At 35.8% G+C, this 20,171-nt stretch overlaps 2 protein-coding genes across 2 annotated transcripts; both read left to right on the top strand.

The window, feature by feature from the left end:
• The first annotated feature begins 1,773 nt into the window (after positions 1-1,773).
• Positions 1,774-15,533, top strand: LOC104902328 (derlin-1). Its single transcript, XM_010690058.4, has 7 exons — positions 1,774-2,053; positions 2,914-3,046; positions 5,724-5,797; positions 7,715-7,808; positions 13,531-13,659; positions 13,762-13,922; positions 14,977-15,533. Exons 1-7 carry the CDS (start codon positions 2,037-2,039, stop codon positions 15,104-15,106), a joined length of 738 nt encoding a protein of 245 aa, XP_010688360.1. The 5' UTR covers positions 1,774-2,036; the 3' UTR covers positions 15,107-15,533.
• A 1,942-nt stretch (positions 15,534-17,475) lies between these two features.
• LOC104902327 (class V chitinase) lies at positions 17,476-19,612 on the top strand. Its single transcript, XM_010690057.4, has 2 exons — positions 17,476-18,605; positions 19,263-19,612. The coding sequence occupies exons 1-2, from the start codon at positions 17,525-17,527 to the stop codon at positions 19,322-19,324; spliced, it is 1,143 nt and encodes a 380-aa protein (XP_010688359.1). The 5' UTR covers positions 17,476-17,524; the 3' UTR covers positions 19,325-19,612.
• The last annotated feature ends 559 nt before the right edge of the window (positions 19,613-20,171 follow it).

Genomic DNA, 20,171 nt, shown 5'->3' with positions numbered 1-20,171 from the left:
TTTGTTTGTTCATCGTGCATGACTTGGGTCAACTATGTCCATTTTAATCCAAAGTCTAGGATTTATATGTCAATGCATAGTGAAACTTCAGTATATGAAAGATCATGAATCATGATTAACAAAAATGGTGCTAGTGAATTAGGGCATGTCCTCTTCGCCATAAAACAACGGAACGAAACTGAATTGAAATGAATAGTAATATGTGAGAGTAAAAGTATTGTCTTGAACTGAACTGAATTAAACTGAAAATAAGTTAGGGAGAACAAACCCTTAGCTAGAAATAAAAATAAAAGGAACTCTCCAAAATATGCACTTCTTTCATTTTCCCCTAAAAAAATTTAAAAAAACTCCAAAATCCAAAACCTTTGAAGCATATACCGGCCATCAATCACTTCATTTGATTATGAATTATTGATTATAAATCTTTTTAGCTATTGATTAGTTAACTATTGATTTCTTTTATACTCTTTATAGTTTATAAACCAGTGTGGTAATATAGATATGGAAGGATACATGGCTTATATATACTACAAGAAAAAAGAATTTTACCATTGCAATATTAGTCATGAAGTGTTCTTTTTTTCTTTTGTCTCTTTTTAAATTCATAAGAGAATACACCAAAGACAATAAAGAAGCTCAAAGAAACAAATCAAACTCAAAGAAGAATTATAGGTGGGAAGCCAATCTGCTGCACGGTTACCTTTGCGATACACACGAGCCGCTTGGATAGTCCATTTAGATTCATTAATAATAATTATACATTAGATCCTACAATGGTTTATAAGGTGGGCACATTTTTCACTTGCAACATTTGTCCTTTATAACAATAACAATGAGTTGCAAGTTAGGATTTGAGATTGAGGTATTAGTCAAACCTTTATTGCAAATACAATTTTTTAAAAGAAATTTTGTTCAAAGCAAATTTTGGATTAACTTGAAAATAAGTGGTAAAGCTTTACTTATAGTGGCACATGTGTTATGAATCACAAATAATAAGGTTATTCAAATCGTACTAAAGGTATTTTGAGTATTTCGCTTACAACGAAGGGATCTAATATGTATAGCTGGACTAGGTTGACCTATGAGAAGTTTCAGTTTGGTAAGATGTGTTCTCATATCAATTTCTAAAGAAAAAAGATAAAATTAGGTTATCAACTTATCATAACTAATGAGATCAATTGTTTCATCTTTATACTTAACATGGAATATCTAAGAGCACTACTCAACTAGCTTGTATAAAGAAAACAATTGAAGTGCTTCGTGATTTTTTTTTCTTATATATACATATTTACTTATACGCAATTAGAGATATTGACGTTTAAAAAAGCATCTCAACAAACGTGGAAAACAAAATGGTACAATTAAAGAAAAAACAGACCAAGTATTAAGAAAGTTTAAATTAGGGTTGTTCAAAAATATCCGATCCAAACATTCGTCGAGAATATCCGATTCGGATTTTAAGATTTGGATCGGGTGTCCGAAAAATTTTTGGATTTTTGGATCAGATACGATTCAGAATTTATATAAAAATGTCAACGGCCCGATTCAAAAAGTTCAGATATCCGAAAATTTCGGATCACAAACTTCTCCGATCCAAAATTTTCGCATATCCGAATTTTCGAATCCGATCTGATATCCGACATTGAACCACCCTGGTTTAAATCAAATCTATAGTTTGGATCTACATCCACACAACACCACTTCTCTTAAATGTTTAGGGCATTTCACATTTGTACTAATCTATAGTCCACCAAAAACAAGAAAAGACCCATTTAATTGAACCATGAAAAAATTGGCCCAACTTAATTTGGTCAATAACGTCAACAAACCATAACATCTTTCATTCTTCACAGAAGTTTCTGGGTTTACCAATTAAATTAGTTAATACTTTGGCGCAAACAATTTCTTCTTTGCTAAGCATAGTTCTTCACAAGAAGTGTTAAAATCTCTTTCTAAGTTCTCATCAGTTACAAAGTTTAAGTTTTTCAATTCTGGGTTTCACATAATTTTGACAAAGTTTAGGTCTTGGATCATCAATGTCTTCTCCTGCAGAGTACATCTCTCTTCTCTTTCTTTCCTTTAATTCTTGATTTTTTTGGTTTTAGATTGTGATTTTGATTCATGGGTGCATTGTTGATTAATTGTAATTTTCTGGGTAGTTTTGATTTGGGTTAGTTTGTTGAATTTTGAAGGTTTCTTTTGCTGTTCAAATTTGGGAATTTGGGGGATAGAATAATTGGGAAGCTATTATATATGATGTTATTTGCAATTGATGCTATTAATTTTTTGGTTGAATCACATTATCTATGAGACTATGATTATATTGAGAGCGAAAAGAAAATTATGATTCTGTCATGCTGGCAGAATTAGTTAGGTTGAAATTTGTTAGGGATTGAAGTGAATTCTATGGTTGTGATTTGTGAGCTGTTATAATTCCTATAGAATTCTATAAGGAATATTGCTAGAAACTCATAAGTTTTATCGTACTGCCAGTTTGGTACAATTTTTATCGTACACCTGGGTGTATGATTGACACCCTCTCACATTCTCGACCCATGTGCTCATGTGCGGAGCTCAGGATGCAGGAGGATGTGAGGGGGTGTACCATGCTCAAGGAGTGCGCAGGTGTATAGTTAATGACCTCCCAATTTGGTTGTATGAGCATTAGAGCGATCTTATGTAGTATTGTTGACTATATACTTGAATGATGAATGTTCACATGGCTTTGTTGAGATTTGTTTCAACTCTAACATATTTGAGGCCTTTGGTTGATTTTCAATCGAATAGCATGGAAGGTTTATTAATGTATTCCTTGCTAGTATATGGATATACCATTATTTTGCAGTTTGGAAAGTGTACAACCTGTTTGAGTGGGTTTTGTCCATAATACTTACTTTGGACCATTCATTTCAGGTGGTATAATTCACTTCCTCCAATAAGCAAGGGTTATGGGACCATTTGTCTTCTGTTTACTGTAGCATCTCAACTAGGACTCGAGCCTTTCTATATTGCATTGATATATGAAAGGGTTTTCAAGAATCTTGAGGTAGAATCATATTTCATCAGTTTTTAGTATGATTTGAGCACCTTGTGATTTGGTATAGCTTGTTTATCTTTGTCCTCTTACATAGGACCTCTTATACCCCAATGATTGTACTATGTTTGATCACTTTATCTGCTTAGTTCTCACAATTTGGTGCCCCCAACCTCTTTCATCTCTCTAAATTCTTTTAGGTAGTGTTTGGGAATGAGCATTTCATTTGAAATTTGTATTCTAAAATCATGGAATCTAAAATCAAATTCATTGTTTGGTAAACTTAAGAATTTCAAATCCATTTTCATTGTTTGGCTTACCATAGAATTTACAGAGAGGAGATTGAATAGTTAGAAGCTAGAGATTCATTAATGGAGGAAGAGAAAGCTTAGAGATTCGTTAATGGAGGAGAGAAAGCTAGGGTTTATAATTGAGGAAAGAGAAAGTTAGGAATATGTTGAACACTTAAAGAGGAAAGTAGAAAATAGTTAGGGTTTGGAAATTGCAAATGACACCCTTGGACATAGAATTTGAGAATTCTTAAAATTGGGCTATTATTATAAAGGTTGGAATTTGGTTGGAATTGGGCCAATTCCAATTCCAAATTTTTGGATTTCCCAAACATGTCATTTGGCCCAATTTCACATTTAGAAATGAAATGCTCATTCCCAAACATAGCATTAAGAACTTCATTACGAGTAGGGAACCTGTGAATGGTTGTAAATATTGAGCCTACATGAAGTTCTGGATTGATATGTGGTTTTGACCCAAATGGAGTGCAGTTGGGGATGTGCTTGGCAGGTTTGCTACTTTATTTTGGCAATCTAAATAATTGATTTCATTACCAAAAGTAAGGGTATCAATACAGTATAAATAATCACAACCACAACCACCACAAACCAGCTGTCAAATGGTCTACAAAAAGACCAATCAAACTTAACAGAAGCTAGGCTGAGAAGGCCAAAAGTAAGAAGTCGCAGCAACAAGTTGAAATAATCCTAGGGACAGGATTACATCTTTGAGATCTTTAAAAGGGGAACAATGATGTTTGGGAGAATAGGTAAACTTGAAAAGATGCCTCTGTGAACTTGTCTTATTCTGTTTGGTTATAACTAAGGCAAGTTTGATTCTAGTACAATGATGTATTTCAAAATTGAAGTTGTTACACACTTATTATAGATTGTTATAGCTCTATTTTTTTTTTCTGGTGATGTCCAAGATTGTGCCAACTATCGATGGATCAAATTAAGGAGTTATACTAGAAACTTTGGGAGCGAGTGATTGAGCAAAGGTTAAGGAAGAAGTGTGAAGATCGACTATGGAGGCAATCCATCTTATGAGATCTATCGGGATAAGAAGAAAGATTTACATGTGGTTTTCATTAATTTGGAGAAGGCATATGATAAGATATCAAGGGAAGTACTTTGATTGGCCTAGGAATATTGCAAAAATTTATTGATATCATTGAGGATATGTATGTGGAAGTTAGCACGAGTTTGCGAACCATTGTTGGAAAACAGGAAAAATATAAGAGTTTCTGTTGCAATTGGAGTACATCAAGGTTGTGCACTTAGCACTTTTCTTTTTGCTATAGTCGTGGGCGAAGTGACGAGGCCAATTCAAGATGATATACCATGGTGCATGATGTTTGCAGATAATATTATATTGATTGACGAGTCAAAAAATGGCGTGGAAGATAAGTGGAATCGTGGAGAGAAACTTAGAATCTTGAAGGTTTATGTTAAACAAGAATAAGATGGAATATCTTGAGTGAAAGTTTAGTGGTGTTAGAAAAAAGAGATCAGGGGCAATTACCTTGGATGAAGGTTGTCCTAGGTTCTGACTTCTTTCGGTATCTAAAAGTTATTATCTAAAAGGATGATGAATTGGATGAAGATGCAGCTCACAGAATCAAAGCCGGTTGGTTAAAGTGGAAGAGTGCCATGGGATTTTTATGTAAATCTGACATGCCCCAAAGATTAAAGGGTGGAGTGGAGGAATATAAATATATAATCTATGCTGATGACATGACTTGACTTTACAAGTATTCCGTTTGATTATCTTCAATTTTACTCGTTTTTTACAAAATTTTCTTCCCAAAGCATTTTTCTTTTTTCTCCTTTTAAAATTTTCTTAGAATCTCTCGATTTTTTTCGTCACATTTGTTTTTTCTCTTTACCCTCTTTTAGAGAACTATTTTCACATTTTTATCCTCATATTTTGGTTTTGGTTTTCTCTTTACACCTCAGTCAGTTTTTGGTTCCTTTTTGTTTTCCCCCCGTCTTACTCCTCCCACTTTCACTTAATCATTTTTCGTTGTTTATACTCTTATTCCTTCCTTTTATTGTTTCATTTGTCACATAAACAAATTTTATGATGATTTATGTTAGCCAACCCCAAATCATTATAGGACTAAGGCTTTGTTGCTGTATAGCATGTTTTTTTTACCTTCCAGAAGCTAAATGTACTATACCTGCTCTTCTTGTTTCTATTTCACAGATCTTGTTTTGTTTTATATTCTTTTTTAATTATTTTTACTAATAATCGTGCTGGCTATGATCAGTAGAAGGAATGAATTTCATGACTTTTTTTGTTAGTCATTTGCACCATCATAATTCTTTTCTTGTTGTCTTACCTGACTGTTTCACCATTATCGAATTCTCTTAAACAACTATTCTTTGATAACCAGGTATGGCGGCTTTTCACGAATTTCTTTTTCCTTGGCGGTTTTTCAATCAACTTTGGAATTCGCCTGCTAATGATGTAAGTAGTTTGGCTAGTCATAAATTTGGAGCACATATACTGCATCTCTCTTTGTTTCTTTTCATTTGGACAACGTGTCCCTTGTTTCAAGCAGGGATTACTGCTAACAATTGGGCTGCATATCTCTTTGTTTCTTTTCATTTGGACAACATGTCCCTTGTTTCAAGCAGGGATTACTGCTAACAATTGAGTGTTATCACAAAACATGTGAAACGGATACTCTTTTGAATGCTAGTTTTGAGTGTTACCACTGGTAAATACCATCTAATCATCTTAAGTGTGGTTAAACTATTGGCAATAGTGCCCTTCCATAACTACTGACGTCTTTTTTCATGATTCAATTATAAACCACTGCTTTCCTTGGTCTTATAGAACTTCCTTTATCTTGTTACCAAAGTCTTGTAAAAACAATTAGATTAATGACCAGTCTTTTCTGAAAGTTCTGGCATCTCGCTGCTCCTTTTAGTCTTACCCAAAATAGATTGTAAGCATAGGGAAAGATGTTATATAAAATGGAAATTGTTGGGTTGGATTGCAATTTCACTTGCTGGATTCTATGAATCCTTTCCTCAAACTTCAAAGTATAATGAAGATCATCGTGCTTTGTTTCTTCTGGAACTTTAGCTATATAGAAGTAGTACCCGCCACGAGTTTCTCAAAATTCTATAAACTTTGTAAGTCGAGACTGAATTGAATTTTTTTAAGCATCTTGCTATTTCTATTTTCTACTCTTTTTTATGCAATGGATGTGGTGTAATGGGTAGGCACAAGACCTTGTTCTGCATTGAATTGATGTAAGGGACACATGACGTATTACTGCTGTATATATGCTTGGATCATGGTATAAATAAATGGTCATTATACTATCTAGTGGAAGTAGGCCTCTTTTTCTTTATTATTTGATGTTCCATATGTGGTTTGAGCAAAGTACCTTTTATCACTTTGTAGAAGTTTCTGACTTATGATTCTTCTTCCTCCTCGATAATTGGTATCATCATTTTGAATAAGTTGAGAGTTGCGACTAGCGAAGTACTTTCTAGCATCAAATTCAAGAAGAGCCAATGACTACGATTTGACCTGCTAATTGCCTTGAATAACCTTTTGTGGACTAGCAATCTGGCGTTAGTATTGTGCTGCCTAGTTAACTGGCATTGTCAAATTACAAATTGGGCTGGAAACATATTGGGCCTGGACTTTGAGATATGTCCTTTAGGACCAAATTAAAATGCATATAATAGGTCGCAGATACCATGACAGAAATGACACATTATATTTTATATTATTCTTTTTCGGGTTGGCAATGCGTGAAGCAAGGATCTATGTGGAGTGTGGACGACCAGTGGAGAAGAAATCTTGAGTCATGCACCTGACCCCATCCTAAGATTAACGCTTTGTCATTTTTGTTATTGGGATGAGAGAAGCTGTCCACGAGTGTTGAGTGCTCACAATTTCGGGTCTGATATCGATGTGATCATGCTCTAGAAGTTAAGTAGTTTTAGGTTTATTTTGCTTTGTTTTCTATTTTTTTTAAAGAGAATCTTATGTGTAATCTCATTAACATGTTTGATATGTTGTTGCGTGTCTAGAAAATTTGCGTCGCGGTGAATATGACGGAGGCCCACAGCGTTCTTAGTATAGGATTCTTAGTCAATTATTTGCACTTCCAAAACTTCATTGGAATGTTTTCAGTACCTTTATCATCTCTGTATATTTCTGCTTTTTTTGGTCAACGGTATATCTCTTATTAGTCTTCCATATTTTTTTCATGATAGTGTGCTCTTTATTGGTATCATTAAGCTGTTTGAGCAAAATACAAAGTTCTCTTTGAACTCCATGTTCTGTATAGAGTTTGTTTTCTGGCCTGATGCTTCCTCCTTTTTTCTTCTTTTTTTCCAAAAAATAATGTTGATGTTACAGAGCAAGATATGGAGTTCAATTGGAGCAGGGACCGTTCCAGAGGAGGACAGCAGACTTTTTGTGGATGATGATATTTGGAGCACTCAGTTTGTTGGTATAAGTTTTACTTACATGTGTCTTCTGTCTCTTATATTGGCATATCTCTTTTCTTGTTTCCAGTGAAAGTTACTGTTCCTAGGGATGGTTATCATAATAAATACACCCATATTTAATAGCATCACAGGGTTTAACTTTTTAATTACAGAGAACCGGCCATTATTAATTGCATATTAGAGTTATAGGCTTATAGCAGAGCAAATACTTCGTATGATAGAATGAGCATTCACACATCTGTAGACATAGGAATTTACATTTTGTAGATTAGTGCTTTTGGTGGGACTGATATATAAGATAATATTCGGGAACCATGTGGTCAGGTTCAACTACATTGGATTTAACCAACTTCATGGTTAATAGGTCTTCAATTCAGCATCTAATCTTGCCAACTGGTATCATGCCGTGCTATAACTCCGCATTCTGGTTCAGTTCTTGGAGGAAATGATTTTACCTATATTCAAGATCATAAGTGCAAGATCAATGCTTGAGTATATTATTTTGAGGCAAGAGCTATTTTTTTCCTAAAATCTCATTACTATCCATTATCACTTGAGAAGGTGGTATTGGGAGGTAATGGAAATTTATAAAGGAAGGCTCCTGTTTTGTGATTAAGTTTCATTCCCATGGTTATTGACATGAGAACTTCTTTACACATTTACACTAAATTCCATTACAATTAACACTATTTATGACCAGTAACCAAATGGGCCATAAAAAGTAAACCAAGGACCGAAAACGGTCATACAGTGTGGAAAAAGGGTCTTTAGAGCCTCCTCAACTTATGCAGAAAAGAGGGGAAAGATGTTGTAGAAGGCATTATAATGCAACATTAAGGATCAAATTTGTCGGACTGATTCTCGAAGGCATCCCAAGTCCCTAGGAAAGGTTTCGGTTGAACAATCTCATGTCGTTCGAAAAAGTCCCTAAATGGCCGATTTTGAAGGCTATAATGCATGCTTTTGGGCCATCTAGAGCCAGGAAATAAAAATGCTTGAGATCCAATCAAGGATTCATAGTATATTCTTAGACAACATACAATGACCTAAAACGGTCATCCGGTGGGAAAAGAGGCCTTTAGAGCTTTATCGTGTTGTGCTAGAAAAATACGAACGATGTTGTAGAAGGAGTTCTAAGGCAACGTTAAGGGCTAAACTCATCCGACATGATTCCTAGGGTATCCCGAGAGCATGAGGAAGCTCCCGGAAGAATAATCTCACATCGGCTGAAAAAGTCGCGAAAGGTCTAATTTTGAAGGCTATAATGCACGTTTTTGGAGGAATTCAGAACCCCAGAATTATATAATTCTGAGTCTTACCCTGGGGTCACGGTATACCTTTAGGTAGCGTATCAATGACCTAAAGCGTCATAGAGTGTACAAGAGGCCTTTTTAGCTGTTTCGACTTATGCTAGAAAAATATGAACGATGCTCTAGAATGCATTCAAAACCAACGTTAAGGGTCAAATTTTTCCGACAATCTTCTTAATGAATGTCGATGCCCTAATGACACTTTTGAAAGATTAATCTTTCGTCCATAAAAAAAGTCCCAAAATGGCGATTGTGAAGGCTATAAATCACGTTTTGGGACTATCCGGAACTCGAGGAGAAGAAATCTCGAAATTCATTGCGGGGTCATAGCTACCCTTAAAATAAATCAATGACCAACAACGTTATACGGAAAGAGGGTCTTTAGAGTCTCCTCGGGTTTTAAGATGTTGTAGAAGGCATTATAATGCAACAATAAGGGTCAAATTTGTCTAACTGATTCTCGAAGGCATCCCAAGTCGCTAGGAAAGGTTTCGGTTGAATAATCTCATGTCGTCCGAAGAAGTCCCGAAATGGCCGATTTTGAAGGCTATAATGCATGCTTTTGGGCCATCTAGAGCTCGGAAATAAAAAATCTTAAGATCCGATCCAAGATTCATAGTATATTCTTAAACAACATACAAATGACCTAAAACAGTCATACGATGGGAAAAGAGGCCTTTAGAGCTTCATCGTGTTGTGCTAGAAATATACGAACGATGTTGTAGAAGGAGTTCTAAGGCAACGTTAAGGGCTAAACTCATCCGACATGATTCCTAGGGTATCCCGAGAGCATGAGGATCCCGTAAGAATAATCTCACATCGGCTGAAAAAGTCGCAAAAGGTCTAATTTTGAAGGCTATAATGCACGTTTTTGGAGGAATTGGGAACCCCGAAATTATATAATTCCGAGTTTCATCCCGGGATCGCTGTATATCTTTAGATAGCGTATCAATGACCTAAAGCGGTCATAGAGTGGTACAAGAGGCCTTTTCAGCCGTTTTGACTTATGCTAGAAAAATATGAACGATGCTCTAGAATGCATTCGAAGCCAACGTTTAGGGTCAAATTTCTCCGACAATCTTCTTAATGAATGTCGATGCCCTAATGATAATCTTTCGTCCGAAAAAAAAGTCCCAAAATGGCGATTGTGAAGGCTATAAATCACGTTTTGGGACTATGCGGAACTCGAAAAGAAAAAATCTCGAGATTCATTGCGGGGTCATAGCATACCCTTAAAAAGTAAATCAATGACCAACAACCGTCATACAGTGCGGAAAGAGGGTCTTTAGAACCTACTGGGATTGTAAGATGTTGTAGAAGGCATTATAATGCAACAGTAAGGGTCAAATTTGTCCGACTAATTCTCGAAGGCATCCCAAGTCCCTAGGAAAGGTTTCGGTTGAATAATCTCATGTTGTCCGAAAAAGTGCCGAAAAAGCCGATTTTGAAGCCTATAATGCATGCTTTTGGGCCATCTAGAGCTCGGAAATAAAAAATCTTGAGATTCAATCGGGGATTCATAGTATATTCTTAAACAACATACAAATGACCTAAAACGGTCATACGGTTGGAAAAGAGGCCTTTAGAGCTTTATCGTGTCATGTGCTATAAAAATACGAACGATGTCGTAAAAGGAGTTCTAAGGCAACGTTAAGGGGTAAACTCATCCGACATGATTCCTAGGGTATCCCGAGAGCATGAGGAAGGTCTTGGAAGAATAATCTCACATCGTCTGAAAAAGTTGCGAAAGGTCTAATTTTGAAGGCTAGAATGCACGTTTTTGGACGAATTCGGAACCCCGAAATTATATAATTTCGAGTTTCATCCCGGGGTCGTTGTATACCTTTAGATTGCATATCAATGACCTAAAATAGTCATAGAGTGGTACAAGAGGCCTTTTTAGCTGTTTCGACTTATGCTAGAAAAATATGAACGATGCTGTAGAATGTATTTAAAGCCAACGTTAAGGGTCAAATTTCTCCGACATTCTTCTTAATGAATGTCGATGCCCTAAGGACACTTTTGAAAGATTAATCTTTCGTCCATAAAATCCCAAAGTGGCGATTTTGAAGGCTATAAATCACGTTTTGGGACTATCCGGAACTCGAAAAGAAAAAATCTCGAGATTCATTGCGGGGTCATAGCATACCCTTAAAAAGTAAATCAATGACCAACAACCGTCATACAGTGCGGAAAGAGGGTCTTTAGAGCCTCCTGGGGTTGTAAGATGTTGTAGAAGGCATTATAATGCAACAGTAAGGGTCAAATTTGTTTGACTAATTCTCGAAGGCATCCCAAGTCCCTAGGAAAGGTTTCGGTTGAATAATCTCATGTCCGAAAAAGTCCCAATAGCCGATTTTGAAGGCTAATGCATGCTTTTGGGCCATCTAGAGCCCGGAAATAAAAAATCTTGAGATTCGATCCAGGATTCATAGTATATTCTTAGACAACATACAAATGACCTAAAACGGTCATACGGTTGGAAAAGAGGCCTTTAGAGCTTTATCGTGTTGTGCTAGAAAAATACGAACGATGTTGTAGAAGGAGTGCTAAGGCAATGTTAAGGGCTAAGCTCATCCGACATGATTCCTAGGGTATCCCGAGAGCATGAGGAAGGTCCCGCAAGAATAATCTCACATCGGCTGAAAAAGGCGTGGAAGGTCTAATTTTGAAGGCTATAATGCACGTTTTTGGAGGAATTTGGAACCCCGAAATTATATAATTCCGAGTTTCATCCCGGCGTCGCGGTATACCTTTAGATAGCGTGTCAATGACCTAAAGCGGTCATAGAGTGGTACAAGAGGCCTTTTTAGCCGTTTCGACTTATGCTACAAAAATATGAACGATGGTGTAGAATGCATTCAAAGCCAACGTTAAGGGTCGAATTTCTCTGACATTTTTCTTAATGAATGTCGATGCCCTAAGGACACTTTTGAAAGATTAATCTTTCGTCCGTAAAAAAAGTCCCAAAATGGCGATTTTGAAGGCTATAAATCACGTTTTGGGACTATCCAGAACTCGAAAAGAAAAAAATTTCGAGATTCATTACGGGGTCATAGCATATTCTTAAAAAGTAAATCAATGACCAAGAAAAAGAGGGTCTTTAGAGCCTCCTGAGGTTGTAAGATGTTGTAGAAGGCATTATAATGCAACGGTTTGGGTCAAATTTGTCCGACTAATTCTCGATGGCATCCCAAGTTCCTAGGAAAGGTTTCGGTTGAATAATCTCATGTCGTCCGAAAAAGTCTCGAAATGGCCGATTTTGAAGGTTATAATATAATAATGCATGCTTTTGGGCCATCTAGAGCCCGGAAATAAAAAATCTTGAGATACAATCCAGGATTCATAGTATATTCTCAGACAACATACAAATGGCCTAAAACGGTCATACAGTGGGAAAATAGGCCTTTAGAGCTTTATCGTGTTTTGCTAGAAAAATACGAAAGATGTTGTAGAAGGATATCTAAGGCAACGTTAAGGGATAAACTCATCCGACATGATTCCTAGGGTATCCCGAGAGCATGAGGAAGGTATTGGAAGAATAATCTCACATCGGCTGAAAAGGTCGTCGAAAGGTCTAATTTTGAAGGCTATAATGCACGTTTTTGGAGGAATTGGGAACCCCGGAATTATATAATTCTGAGTTTCATCCCGGGGTCACGGTATACCTTTAGATAGCGTATCAATGACCTAAAGCGGTCATATAGTGGTACAAGAGGCCTTTTTAGAGTTAGTGAAGCAAATACTTCATATGATAGTATGAGAATTAGCACATTTGTAAAGATAAGAAAATAAATATCTTAGATTAGTGCTTTTGGTGGGACTGATACATAAGATAATATTCGGGAACCATGTCATCTGGTTCTGCTACATGAGATTTAACCAACGTCGTGGTTAATAGTTCTATTTAACATGTACTCTTACGAAACTGGTTTTGTGCTGTGCTATACTCTGTGTTCTGGTTCAATTCTGGAATGCATTGATTTTATCTGTATTCAATTTCAAGTTTGAGTGTATTATTTAAAGGCATGTGGTTTTTTTTTTTTTTTTTTTTTATTTGCGGAAAGGATTATAAGGCGGTGGATCTTTCATATGATTGCTTGGGAATTGGGCTGTACACCATTTTCTAATAATTGATAGCATGGTTTATTTATGTGACCTTCCAGTTTCTCTTCAGTATTTTTTCAATGTAATATGCGTATATAGTTATTAGCCATGGAAGAACTTGATTACAGACATTTGGCCTTCTTTGGCGATGTTTATTTATTTTAGTTTATCCTTTTTGCTTTTATCTTCTTGTGTTTGCCAATTTTCTCTCTCTCTTCTCTGGATACCAATGTATGCTATATTGAGTTCTCTGGTCCGCATTTTGTTTTTAACTGCTTTTTCTTTGTTTTGTCTGCGTAATTTTCAGGCATTATCAGCGATCCCCTTCTTGTATACACCATTATGTGGAATATCACTCGTCTTCATGCTTCTTTATGTTTGGAGTAGAGAATTTCCAAATGCCAATATTAACATTTATGGCCTTGTCAGTCTAAAGGTATTTGGAAATTTGACTTTTCCTGCTTCCTTATCTTTATTTTTTATACTTGCACAATTGTGCAAGTTAAGAATTGCTATTGATATTTGGCTTGACTTTCAGGCATTTTACTTGCCCTGGGCGATGCTGGCATTGGATGTTATTTTCGGCTCACGTCTTTTGCCAGACTTTCTTGGTATTGTTGCTGGACATTTGTATTATTTCTTGACCGTACTTCATCCTCTTGCTGGTGGAAAGAATATTCTCAAGACTCCTGCATGGGTGTATCCTTTCTCTTAGTCATTTTTGAAAATACTAATTTCATTACCTTTTGCGGTTTTGCATTTAGCTGCATTTTACTGATTTATGGGCAGTGCAGCAAGTCACTTTTATACTACTTATCTAGCTTCTCTTCCTGCGTGTGTGGATAGTAGGGAGTGGAAAGGTGAGTGATCATAAGAAGGAGATTACTGAGAATATCCTCCGCACTGATTTGTCTCCTTTCCTGATGCTACCTATCTCCACGTTTGCTTTACCTGAATTTTGAGAAGTTGGTCTAGCCTGGAATGTTGACATGAAGTTATGTTTAATACCAATTTCATCTGCTCCTTTACCATTAAAGGTTGAGTAGCAGAGTAGTTATCAGCTGTTTTGGACAATAAAAAGAAAATTCCAAAGTAAACTTTGTCTAGGACCAAACACAGTTTTTGGTGTATTGTATGGCCTTCTATTTATCTTAACATATCTTCTTTGGTCCTAGAGTACTGCAATGTAAGGACTTCTTGTGGGATTTAGTGACTAGAGTGTCAGCTGAACGAAGCACTTGTATTTCATTTAACTTTGTAACTCTGTGTTCTGCCGCGGGACAATGCTAACGACATTTTAACTATTTTCATATATACTAAGGTGTGTTTTACATTGCTACATATAAAGTATGCTTGTAACTAAATATGACACTGGGTCGTGCTCGGCCAGGGCATGACACAGGTGCTCATACCTTGCTGGGATGGCCAGACCCAAAACCAAGGCTCAGCATACTGTGCCTGGGTACTTATGCTTAAATTATGCGACTTTGCCGTGTTTTTTCATACCGAAGTTCTTGCCTCATACGTTGCCATGCCTCTCCATCAAAAAGTGCATCCCCAGGTACCGCTCACAGCACGAAATGGACTGTACCATGCCTGCTTCATGCTCGTGTTGTACTGTGCTTTGTTTGGGCTTGGCCCAATGCCATCTTTACTAGTAACCATAATTTCTATGCTTTCACGAGGATTTTGTTTCTTGGTAGTTCCTTTTTCTTGTCTTCGAGCAAATTTCCTTAACAGGCTTTTGTTACAGACATAAGATAGTTGCGAGGTGGAGAATTGGAGCTCCAGTACCCTCTCGTCCAGCAGCAGGCACTGCCCCTGCTCAGCCCGAGAGAAATACAGGTGCTTTCAGAGGGAGAGCTTATCGTCTCAGTGACTAAATGCAGTTTTGTATCCAACACAAAACACTTTCATCTGAAGCCTTCTTTCTTCAGAAGAGCGGCAGAATGATATCATTGGCACCTTTCTGCAAAACACGACACAACCGGTAAATGTATCGCTTTTAACATTTCACCGAGGCAAACGAACATCATCGTCCTTCAATTTAAAGATCTGCTGAGAGACTGGTTCTGAACTTCCAACTTTATCTGGTACAGTTGATGTAACATTGAAACTAACAGTTACAAATGCATGCATTTAGTATATCAGTAGGACTTGTAGCAGATTAAAATGTTACATTGCGTCTCCTTTTGTGGCTTTGATTTGTCATTCAATAATTTGGCCAGCTAGTATCTTGTCATAAACGTTAATTATTAGTTGTCTGCATATAGATCTATGTTGAATGAGTCAAGCTATTATGTTTACTTATCTCTGTTTCTTAAGCTATGTTTGTTTAGTAGAAAACTTCCTGACTTTCCATTTGCTTCAGCACGGCGCAAATGTGGAAAATTGGCGCCAGAGACTTCTTTTTCCATTTTTCTTCGTTTTTTATAAAATCTTTCAACTTTGGGAATTTCGAACAATGGATAATACATATCTAGAACAGTTGGTCTTGTAAGAGATCGTTTATTTTCAATTTAAAAGTATGTGCGGCCCAAGCCCAATGTTAAGAAGAAAGCGAACCATTTTTCTTAATATAGTGATTACTTTAATTTATTTAGTGACCATTTTAATCTATTTAGTGAACAATTTAATCTATTCAGTAATAAGATTCTTTAATTCATTTGTGACTGATTTAATCCATTTAGTGATTAGTTTAATTCATTCCGTAAAACTGCCAAATTATTTTGAAAAATTGTTTGTTGTAATTCGAGATTTTAAGGGAAACAAAGGAAGGAGAAGAGAATGGACGACTAGGATGGTGCAAGATACCTAAAAATAGTGTTGGGTTAGAGAGAAATAAAATGAACTTGTTAGGACAATGTAAGTTTGAATTGTCTAATTTTATATTAAAATTGGACCATCTATTATAATAATTTGTGTATCTAGATAAGTCTTGAAAATTGTTTTCTTTGAAAATATTTTCCATTGAAAAACGTTTTCTGATAGTATGTGGGCTGGTTGTGATAGTATGATCATAAAATGAATGAGGACCACATGTCCACATGCATGTTAAATATCCACCAAAAGACAAACAAACAACATAACTATTGTACAATATTTATTATTGACCTATACTCCCTCAGTAGTCCTTACCTTAGCTTTAGATTATGGCTACCGACGTTAATGTAATCCTTGTCCCTCATCAATTTTCTTGCTCATCTTCAAGAAATTTGTCATGAATCATCAATCCAATGCATGAAATGCATCCTACTCTAAAGTTACACATAAGAATTTTTTTCATGGACGTCAAACATATAGACATGGTTTTCTATCAAAAAAAATTGTATTACAATTAGTATATTTTCCTATTAATCATCAAAATTAAATTACAAAATTTAAAAATAATAAGACATGTTAGGTAACTATTGGTTTGCTAGTTGATCATGATTCATGAGTAAGTCATGAAACTTGTTATTTCATAACTTATTTCATGATTTTATCATGAGATGAAAAACTCGAATAATATGTCATGTGTTACAGTGTAACGTAATTTTATTTATATCTACCTCATGATTAAATCTCATGACTTAAAAATCGACGAATATGGATGTTCTTAAGACGTAGACATGTTGACAAAATGGGAGTCTAATAACAGTGCTTTGGGAGCATATGGGTCAAAGGTTCCCTCCTAATTCAAGGCACGCCATCTATATAAGACTGTAATAATGATACTAAACCTAACTATATGTTTACTACATTATTGATGAGTGTACGTCATTACATTATCTTCTTCCATTTAAGAAACTTGTTGAGATAAGTGACTCTCGACTCGCCGAGTTTGGCAGATTTTTTTTGTGAAAAGGGTAATGCATTAATTGGATAATCATAATCTGTTACATAAGGTTCAACAATTTGGCAGATTAATGACATCAAATCATAAGTACGTCCTCCGTTTCATATTATTTGTACACTTCTCAATTTACGGACTTTTAGGCAATTTTCAGAGAAGCGAGAGGTAGAGAGTAAAAAGATAAGGGACCCATGTGAGAGGAGAGAGATAGAGAGAGTTTATTGTTCAAAAAGAAAGTGTAGCAAGTAATGTGAAACTTCCCACAATGGATAGTGTAGCGAGCATTATGAAACAGAAGTACTTTTTTAGACAATCGATATACAAACGTTGAATTGTCAAACTCTTATCACATTGTCTAGTTTTCAACATTTTTGTCGAGATATTCGATTCTTTCCAATTATAAATACTTCCACAAAGAGTATCATATCACTTATCCAACCTCAACTAACCTTCTTTTTTATTCTCAATGGCATTTTTCAAGCACTATTCTCTTAAGAGTAGTAGCATATGCTTCATAGCTTTCTTATCACTTCTCCATATCCAACATTCAAATGCAGTTAAAGGTGGCTATTGGTCACCAGATAACGGTGTTCCGGCCTCGGACATCGACTCTACACTCTTCACACACCTCTTTTGCGCCTTTGCTAGCCTCAACACTCAAACCAACCAACTCTCAATCCCTTCAGGATGCACCACTTTCCCTCAAACCGTCAAAGGAAAAAACCCTTCAGTAAAATCTCTCCTATCCATTGGTGGAGGAGACGTTTCATCTGCTGATTTCAACAGAATGGCTAGCCAACCTAGCTCTCGAAAAACCTTCATCGACTCCTCGATCAACATCGCGTTGGCGAATGGTTATCAAGGCCTTGATCTTGACTGGGAGCAACAAGCTACAGTCCAAGAAATGAACAACTTAGCAGCCCTACTAAACGAATGGAGGGCTGCTATCAATGCTAGAGCTGCTCCGCGTTTACTCTTAACCGCAGCCCTTTACTATCGAGCGCAAGCAAATCCAGCTGCTACTTTCCCTACACAAGCCATCCGTAACAGCCTAGATTGGGTGAATGTCATGGCTTATGACTTCTACGCACCCGCATGGGCGCCACAACCATTCGTAACTCGGCCTCATGCTTCGCTCCGTGATCCAAATAGCCAAGTGAGCGGAAGTAGTGGGATTAGTTCTTGGATTAATGCGGGTGTTCCTGCTAACAAACTAGTGTTGGGAGTTCCCTTTTATGGGTATGCTTGGAAATTGACAAATGCTAATAATAATGGTATTTTAGCACCATCTTCTGGAGGAGATACTAGTGTTGCTAATGGAACACCAAGATATAAGGATATTAAGGCGTTTATCAGTCAAAAGCGTGCAACGGTTAAGTATGATTCTGCTTATGTTACTAATTATTGTTATTCTGGGACTACTTGGATTGGTTATGATGATACACAAAGTATAGCTACTAAGGTTGCATATGCTAAGAGTACTGGTTTGCTTGGGTATTTTGCTTGGAATATTGCGCAAGATAACAATTGGGCTCTTTCTAGACAAGGTAAGTCCAAGTTTATTGTCACACACGCCTTTTAATATATTTGTGTAGATGAGAAATGATAATATACTTCGTATATGACAATTGTTATACTGTTTTTAAAACGACTTTTCACATCTTTTGTTACAATATATGTTACAATATGTTGTAAAATCTTGTATTGTGAAAGTATATATCAAGACCAATGTTTTGTAGAATATATACATTGCTAACAAAATATGATCAAAGTTTATTAACTCGACTTAAAAAAACGGTTAGATGTTTCATTTACTTTTGAAGGGAATATGTTTTAATAAAGAAATAAGTAAGTACTACCTCTGTATTTTTTTATCTTTCTCACTTAGAATCTTGACACTATTCACAAGTAGAGAGAATCTTTTAGATTTTTCTCGATATATAAGAAAAAATATAGTCATGTGGGGTCTTGTTTGATTCGTCTCAATGAGTACTTTATTAATATTCAACTATTATAATTTTTACTAATATGTAATGAAAGATATTTAACGTAGAATAAGTGCATTGGCAAACGTGCAAAGTCAAAGTAGGAAAGATAAAAAAAATACAGAGGGAGTATTGAATACCACTATGTATTAAAGAGGATTTGAGAAAAATATATATTTTAAAAGAATTATTTTGATCAATTTTTGTTTAATTTTGCAGCGTCGCAGACATGGGGAGCTAGCATAGCTAACCAGGAACTATCAAGGAAGGCACAAAGTTAATCACACAGAAAATAAATGTAGTGTGAGATCACTATGAGTGTTATGAATAATTTGTTTTTCTAGATCGGTATGATGAATATAATAACACCTGGGTTATCATTTGGTGGAATTCGAATCCCTGACCTTGAGGTCATGAGGTGGATACCTCACTAAATGAGCCAAGCCAATCTTAATACGAATATTATGAATATGGTACCTTATCAAAGGGGAGTGTGTAATAACGTAGATGTAATATTTTACGTGCCTCTTTATATTAATATATGTGTTGCGTACTTGCGTTTATGAGTACATTGGGTCGGCTACTATTACTATATTTTTCCATCAAGCTAAGTCTAAGGGCGGCTTTATCTCTATTATATAAGGGAAGGGGGGAGTCATGGTGTCCTCTTTTGGAATGCCTATTTTGCCCCCTTCCTCTTTCTAAATTACAAAAGGAATGTCAAAATCATAATCCACACTCAAAAAAACTACCGAAAACTAATTTACAACACTCACTCACAAATTAGTTAAAAGAAGAAATTTACAAATCACTTATACATTTGAGAAAATCACGTTACAAAAATCACGCAAATCACTCAAATAATCAGGAAACTTTATTATAACTTAAAAATTAGCATACAAACTAAAACTAATAACCTAGAACATCAATACATACAAAAACATTTACAAAAATTTACTTAGAAATCACTATTCTCAAGAACCATTCACAATCAATGTTGGTCATGATAAAAAAAAATAGAGTGTATTTGTAGTGAAATGAAATTTAGAAGTTAGACAAGGAAAAAAATAATTTACTTTTTATAGTGTTCCTATATATAATGAAACTTTTACATATATTTGGACCTAT

Source organism: Beta vulgaris, chromosome 8 (assembly GCF_026745355.1).
Source record: "Beta vulgaris subsp. vulgaris cultivar EL10 chromosome 8, EL10.2, whole genome shotgun sequence".
Lineage (NCBI taxonomy): Eukaryota > Viridiplantae > Streptophyta > Magnoliopsida > Caryophyllales > Amaranthaceae > Beta > Beta vulgaris.
The sequence above is the reverse complement of the archived record's forward strand: the minus strand, read 5'-3'. Positions and strand labels throughout refer to the sequence as shown.

Excerpts from the sequence above, each read along its gene's own strand:
- LOC104902328 (XM_010690058.4), top strand. Across the intron at positions 5,798-7,714 it reads GGAATTCGCCTGCTAATGAT|AGCAAGATATGGAGTTCAAT; the intron begins GTAAGTAGTTTG and ends TTGATGTTACAG. Across the intron at positions 13,660-13,761 it reads ATGGCCTTGTCAGTCTAAAG|GCATTTTACTTGCCCTGGGC; the intron begins GTATTTGGAAAT and ends CTTGACTTTCAG.
- LOC104902327 (XM_010690057.4), top strand. The coding sequence starts at position 17,525 with ATGGCATTTTTCAAGCACTATTCTCTTAAGAGTAGTAGCATATGCTTC. Across the intron at positions 18,606-19,262 it reads TTGGGCTCTTTCTAGACAAG|CGTCGCAGACATGGGGAGCT; the intron begins GTAAGTCCAAGT and ends TTAATTTTGCAG.